Here is a 7,758-nt window from a genome sequence, read left to right on the forward strand (position 1 = left end):
AACTAACATTCACCTTGTTCTTTTTGTGCCAGGAAAAAGGGGCGTGGCTGATCTAATGCGAAAATGATCGAACGGTGAGGATGATCCTTCTAAATTTAATTGAGAAGGATGGGGTGCTTTCTTCACCAGAAAGAAAAAAGAAAAGGGCGTTTACAAAAAAGAAAAAGAAAAAAGAAAAAAAAGGGGGGATGGGTTTTCTTATATTAACTACAAAAATATCTTTTCAGTATTTTCAAAAAAAAAAAAAAGAGAGAGAGAGAGAGAGAGAGTTGTGATTGGATGTTCGGTGTAGCCTTAGGGTAATTTCACCTGTTTCAAATAAAGAAATATAACATTAACAACAATGCGGTACTTTCATTAAACTCATTTTATTTTTTAGTTGTATTGGCTTTCTTCTTTGACTCGTGATTTCACCCGTTTTGAATAAGTAAACATGTCATTAACAACAATACGGTATTTTCATTAACCACATTTTCCATTTCAGTTTTACTTACTTTCTTCTCTTAGTTACAATTTCACTTGTTTCAAATAAGTAAATATGTCTGTAACTTGTGATTTCAACTCTACTTACCTTCCTGTCTAACTTGTGATTTCACCTGTTTCGAATAAGTTAACGTGTCGTTAAGGACATACATAAAAAAATATTCCAAAAGAAAAAAAATATATATAAAGAGGACAAATATTGAAAACCGACTTGTCCGAAGTGAAGACTCCTCCTTTCCTTGGATAGGTTTACGGACTTACTCTTCACGCTAAAATTACGTGCTTACTATTTACGCGACGCGCCCGTCGCTCACTTCCCTCCCACTCGTGTAAATACCTTTCGCCTTCTTCCTCTTCTGACATTTGTGAGAGTTCGAGAGGTTGCGACAACTCGCCCTCGCTCTCTCATTTCTCTTCCGCGGCTCCGAACCCTCCTCCCTCGCCCTCTCTACGTCGCCTTCCGCCGCCTCCGATATCAAAACTCACAACCTTCGTCGAGTTCAGATCGACGACCGACGCCTCCGCCTTCCAAATCCGTACTTTCGCCTTCGCTCACTTTCAAGTACTTAAAAAAACCCTAACCCTTGGTTTTCTTCTGGTGATTAGGTTTAGGATTGCGTTTAATGCCTGATTTAATGCGTTAATGCTGTCGTTTGTGTTTTGTTCGTCTCGCGTTTTGGGGATTTCTTGTGTTTTTGAATTCTCGATGCTTTGTTAATTATGTGTTTTGTGCTGCAATTTGTGTTAACTCTGTGTTCTGTATGCATTGCAGCTCGAGGTCAAGGAAATAGCACGGGTTTTGATTGCTGAATCGGAAGAGAGGATGTTCGGTTCTCCTAATCGTAAGCTTCTCGCTATACACTTTTTATTTGCTTCGTTGATGTATTTTCATCAATAGCTCGAGGTCAAGGAATAATTGGTTTATGTATTTTCATCAATCATATGTCAGATTTTTGGAAGATGTCGATACACTTTTTATTTGCTTCGTTGTAAGATGAGTATGACATGCATTTATTAGCAGCATGATTACGGGCAATTTCTTGTGTTTATCTGGTCTTCCGGTTATACTGTTTGATTGTCTGATAAATATTCGGGCTTGTTAATTTTTTGCGGTGCGAAAATAATCTTACTTGTGGAATATTGTTTAACAGCTTTTGGGCAGTCATCTAGCAGCCCGTTTGGGTCTCAATCGGTATTTGGGCAGACCAGCAGCACAAATAACAATCCTTTTGCCCCTAAGCCTTTTGGTAGCACAACCCCATTTGGTGCGCAAACAGGGAGTAACATGTTTGGAGGAACTTCAACTGGTGTATTTGGTGGCGCAACTCAAGCTTCTTCATCTTTTCCTACCTCCACAACCTTCGGTCCTGCATCCTCACCAGCTTTTGGAAATACAACGCCTGCTTTTGGAGCAACTTCTAGTCCTTCACCATCACCTTTTGGTGGTAAGCAAGTGGATTAAATTTGAATTATTATTATTATTTTTTTCGTTTTTTGTTCGCTTACCACTTTTCAAATGATTCATTTGATATAACTTTTATGATATATGGTTATTGGAAATCATTTGCATTGTCTACTATCATTCTTAATGCCCTTCAAGTTTGCATCAAGCGTTTTTCTGGAAATGTATGAGTGGATTATGCATTCCGTACAAGATGGATATATTGTTGTTGAAACTTTCTATTTGGTACACATCTATTGGTACAGTTGGCTTGTGAAACGACAAATATCATAAGGGGGGAGTTAAGACTTTGAGAGTGGAATAGGGATTGGTTTCATCTTGTATTTCAAGGGGCATGTGTTCACTTTGCATTCCACTTCATGTGTGGAATCATTTCCACTTTAGAAGCTCATCAACAAGATTGATCTAGTTATAATGGGATGCTCAATGCATACATGTTATTCATCTCTCTGTGCTCAATTGTTTTTCTATTTTGATAACTTCTTGTCACTGATGATTTTTTATCCGTTTCTCTCCCCCATATGCACACACCTTTCTCAACAGGTTCATCTGGTTTTGGTCAGAAGCCTGTGTTTGGAGCATTTGGGTCCAATCCTGCTCAAACAAGTCCTTTTGGAAGTACAACTCAAGCATCACAGCCAGCATTTGGGAGCAGTATATTTGGTTCCTCCACGCCATTTGGTGGATCAAGTCAGCCAGCATTTGGTGCTACCACCACCCCAGCTTTTGGTGCTACAAGCACCCCAGCTTTTGGTACTACAAGCACCCCAGCCTTTGGTGCTACAAATAGTCCAGCCTTTGGTGCTGCCACCACCCCAAGTTTTGGTGCTACCACCACCCCAAGTTTTGGTGCTACAAGCACCCCAGCTTTTGGAGCTACAAGTAGCCCAGCCTTTGGTTCTACAACAAGTCCTACATTTGGAAGCACAGGAGCTGCATTTGGGGTGTCAAGTTCTCCCTTGTTTGGATCTGGGGGAGCATTTGGGGCTTCAAGCACTCCGGCTTTTGGTTCATCTAGCTCGACCTTTGGTACTTCAACCAATCCAGCTTTTGGTGCTTCAAGTGCTCCTGGTTTTGGTTCATCCAGTACTCCATCTTTCAGCTTTCCATCAACTCCTGCCTTTGGCCAATCAAGTTCTACATTTGCCGCTTCATCTCCTTTTGGAGCACAGAGTTCTCCATTTGGTGAGTATTCCAGATGCATATGAGTGGTGGTACATTTTGAAAAAATAAAATGGACCAGCCAGATGCCTCAATCTGTTTTGTATTGTTGTAGTTGTATTATATTCTTATAATTTGTGATGCAGTTGCTCAATCAACAACATTTGGGAACACTAGTGCCTTTGGGCAGTCAGCTTTTGGGGGCCAGCAACGCGGAGGCAGTAGAGTGGTTGCATATACTGCAACTCCTGAACCCGATGGTGGAACTGGGACTAGTGCTGCTGGGAAATTGGAGTCAATATCAGCAATGCCAGCATATAAAGAAAAAAGTCATGAGGAACTCCGCTGGGAGGATTATCAATTGGGGGATAAAGGTATGGTTTCTAGCTATAACGTTTCAGTATCTTGGAACTATTCCGTGCTTGTCAGCAATAATGACATTTGCTAAGTTAAAAATGTTATCTTTTCGACCTCCAGGTGGTCCAGCTCCTGCTGGTGGGAGTGGGTTTGGCATTACTACCTCACAGCCAAGCCCTTTGAATTCTGCACCGATATTTTCTCAAGCATCAAGTCCTTTTAATGCCACAACTTCATCCAATTTGTTTGCTCCAAAAACTTCATCCTTCACTAATACAGGCTTCACAGCGTCTACACCATTCAGCTCATCAAGTTTTGGGATTTTTACTTCAACCAGTCCTTTTACACCATCACAACCTTCTACAGTTTTCCCTCAAACCTCATCTCCGTCTCTCTTTAGTTCGTCAAGCTCTGCATTTTCGTTTTCTGCTCCGGCTGCGACAACAACTTCCACATTTAATTCAAATCCATTCAATCCCACACCTCCAGCTGCCCAGACAGGTGGTGCTTTTACCAGTCCATTTGGGCAGAATACAACCCCGTTTGCTCAGCCATTTAGTAACCCTTCTACTGGCTTTGGTTTGGGGATCCCCTCTGCTGCTGGGGCTACAAGCAGTCAAATGGGTTTTAGTCAACCAACTGTAAGTTTTATTTTTTTGTTTTTACTTTTAATAGTAAAAGGTTTTAATTGATGATTGGTTAACTTTTTTCCTTATTTTCGTTCCCGTGCAGCCAACTTCATTTTCTATGCCTTTCTCATCTCAGCCAACTCAGAATAGTGGTTTTAACTTCAACAGTTTTAATCAAACTCAGCCAGGTAACATATGTTTTGAGCATCCTTATGTTTCTCAATCATATAGCCATTGAGGTTTTATTTGTCAGTTGATGGTTCTGATTTCATCAATTGGTGTTTGCTTTGTAGTTTATCCTTTTCTTCTCAAAAAAAAAAAAAAATTGGTGTTTGCTTTGTAGGCAACACAAGTGGCTTGGGAGGAGGTTCAACAGGAATTCTTGGTCAGAATAACTATGGACAGTTGTATGTCATATGACTCGTATCTCTCATAGTTCTTTACTTTTGTGTGCATGTTTACGTGGTATATTTACTGTTATGGTGTTTAAATACACATTTTTAGTTTGCATACCCTTCTGGTTTCACTTACACGGATAAAAAATTGCGGAAACTTTTGGGATGAAACAAATCTCATTTGATTTGAAATATCTCTATTGAAACAAATCTAAAAAAAAGGTTCCTTTTCTATTCGTTTGGTAGTTGAAGAGGTATGTTTTTTGTTGATCTTATTGCTTATTTAATAGATAAGAAAATTCTAACTTCAGAGTATTAATTAGGTTGATACTTTTTTTTTTTTTTTCCTTTTGTTCTTATCCCAATATGTAGGCTTACTATGCAGGGGCTTTTGTTAGCTACTTGGGGGTTTACTTTTCGTTCTCTATGTCCATGGACTACAGCATTTAGAGTTTTCTTTTGTTTATTTTTTTCATTTTGAATTTTACAATTAAGTTTTGAACTAGAGAATATGGGTCAATGCTGTCTTTCGTAGGCCTGCAACTCAAAGCTCTGCAGCTGTACAACCAGTCCCTGCTAGAAATCCATTTGGAACGCTCCCTGCAATGCCACAAATGTCAATTGGTCGTGGTGGAACTGCACCATCAATTCAATATGGAATTTCGAGCATGCCTGTAATATAATTTTCTTATGTGGTTTTATTTTTGTTTAATTTGAAATTGAATTTGACTTTAAGGTGTTAGTTCTGTTGAGAATGACTTGTATGTGGTTGCACAGTTTCTTTAAACCTTCTCCGAAGGAAAATGGAATGTGATATTGACTTTTTTTTTTCTTTCCCTGCCAGGTCGTAGACAAACCTGCACCTGTTAAAGTATCATATTTGTTGACCTCTCGACACCTGTCGCAGAGGCGGGTCAGGTTGCCTGCGAGAAAATATAATCCTAAGAATGACGATCCAAGGGTGAGGGTGATGCTTCATGTAAACAGTTAATCTGTATTAGGTTTTCTGCATTTTAATTTTGTTCTTACACCTATTTGCCTTTATTGTTTTGCAGTTCCCTTTCTTTATTGACGATGAAGAAATAGACAGCACACCCAAGGCGGATGCCCTTTTCCTTCCCAGAGAAAACCCAAGAGTACTTGTCATTCGTCCAAAAGAACAGTGGCCTCAAAGGGTTGTTGCTGAGAAAGCATCCCCATTAAAGGATACTTCTACTCTGGTTCATGAGAATGGTAAGTTCTGTTGTGCCATTATCATTTTCTTTCCTTTTGGCCTTTCACTTATACAGCCTCTTCATGTTTGGCTTGAGAAATAGTTCAGCTTTGGAATGGGCATATTTAATGTTTATGAAATGCTTTTAGTAGCCATTATTAAGGGAGTTTTTGGTTTGTTTACATCCATTAGTGTATTTTTGTCGACGGGTTCTGGGCCTTCTGGCCTAATTGAGAGTTTTTTCTATTGTTCATGTAATATCAATACCACACACACTAGATTATTATGCACTAATGCGGAGAGTTTTGAGTTAGTTTTCAAATTTATTGTGTCTGAGCATATTTTGGCTTGCTGCACATTGCTTACTCTTCTGAACAAAATGTTTATTCACGAAAAATTCCGGGAGAAGCTCTTTCTAGGGAGAAAGACAGTTTTTAATTAGCTTGTGGTTTATTGTTAATGTATTTTGTTAGGAATTCACTGGAACACCCGACCTTTAGTTTTTTGTGGCTGTATTTGGTTTGATAGTATCTGTGGTGTTGGCTGACATTGCTTTCTGTTGTTTCAGAAACTCGAGAAGAAAATGGCTTTGTGAAAGAGTGGGCGGATCATGCCAAAGTCAACCAGAAACCGAATGGAGTTCATGATGATCATTCTGTTCAGAAAGGGGACTCTTATATGACACTGAGTGGGCATAGAGCCGGTGAGGCTGCTATTGCGTATGAGCATGGCGCTGACATTGAGGCACTAATGCCAAAGCTCCGTCGTACCGACTACTATACAGAACCTCGAATCCAAGAATTGGCAGCTAAGGAAAGGGCAGAACCAGGGTTCTGCTGTTGTGTCAAGGACTTTGTGGTTGGACGAGTTGGGTATGGTAGCATCAAGTTCTTTGGGGAGACAGATGTGCGATGCCTTGATCTTGAGGCTCTCGTGCAGTTCAACAACCGGGAGGTGATAGTGTATATGGATGACAGTAAGAAACCTCCTGTCGGGCAAGGCCTCAACAAACCTGCTGAGGTTACACTTCTCAACATTACATGCACTGACAAAAAAACAGGGCGTCGGTTCACAGAAGGGCCGAAGACAGAGAGATACAAGCAGATGCTGAAGAAGAAGGCAGAGGATCAAGGAGCCGAGTTTGTTTCTTATGACGCCTTGAAAGGCGAGTGGAAGTTCAGGGTAAAGCACTTCAGTAAGTACGAGTTGGGAGAGGAAGACAACTGGGATACCGATGCTGCCCAAGATTGCTGACGGAATATGAAAGTTTGATCCGATGTGTTAAATATGTGGTTCGGGGAATGTTTGTGTGTTTTTTATTCGGAAGGGTTGGTTTGTGTTTTTTGTGGTGGATGCGGCTTAAATTTGGAATTGTATAGAATTTTGGGATGTGTATAGCTGTTGAAGCCTTTCTGGCGCTCTGACTATTATCCACTGGTGTATGTTGTGTTTTGGGGTTTTGCATTTCCATTCTTTTGAGCTTTCACTGTCGTTGTTGGTTTTTAACCGAATTCGCAACCAAGAGGAAACGAATAATTTATCTACTCGTGTGTCTGTGTTTTGCATGCATGTAAATGCTTAAATGCTTCCTTTTCGTTGTATGTGTGTTGAACTGTGATTTACAACTAAGAGAAAAAGGATTGATAAAAACACAACCTGATATCAATTAAACCCTACAAAACTTGTAAATATAAGTTTGATTACAGTGATGGAAATGTATTGAGCTCTTTATTACAGTGATGAAAAGGTATTGAGCTCTTGCATGACGCCGTGAATTTAAAATCCATCGGTTGCTAGCTTAACATCTAATTTAACAAAATTTATTGTTTGACAAAAAAAATGTCTGATTACTCAAAAAGCAAGTGATCAAACGATGGCGGCGTGGAAACCGGCCCAATAGACAACGACAAGTCGTACTGGTTTGTAGCCACTTTTCGATGCACTTGACAAGAAGTGCACGTCGTTTTGGTATTTTCCAAACCATGCCTTGGCCTCGCCCTTGCAAGGTCCGATTTATAATTCTTAGTCGCGAGTCATGACTCATGGCACACACACACA

At 40.0% G+C, this 7,758-nt stretch overlaps 1 protein-coding gene across 1 annotated transcript; it reads left to right on the forward strand.

Annotated features, from left to right (window-relative positions):
- The first annotated feature begins 787 nt into the window (after window positions 1-787).
- Window positions 788-7,244, forward strand: LOC103438682 (nuclear pore complex protein NUP98A). The gene is made up of 12 exons (XM_008377224.4): window positions 788-1,045; window positions 1,256-1,325; window positions 1,635-1,928; window positions 2,489-3,130; window positions 3,253-3,480; window positions 3,584-4,104; window positions 4,196-4,280; window positions 4,436-4,499; window positions 5,023-5,161; window positions 5,332-5,448; window positions 5,543-5,720; window positions 6,269-7,244. Exons 2-12 carry the CDS (start codon window positions 1,307-1,309, stop codon window positions 6,952-6,954), a joined length of 2,973 nt encoding a protein of 990 aa, XP_008375446.3. The 5' UTR covers window positions 788-1,045; window positions 1,256-1,306; the 3' UTR covers window positions 6,955-7,244.
- Window positions 7,245-7,758: the final 514 nt, after the last annotated feature.

Source organism: Malus domestica, chromosome 06, assembly GCF_042453785.1.
Source record: "Malus domestica chromosome 06, GDT2T_hap1".
NCBI classification, from domain to species: Eukaryota; Viridiplantae; Streptophyta; class Magnoliopsida; order Rosales; family Rosaceae; genus Malus; species Malus domestica.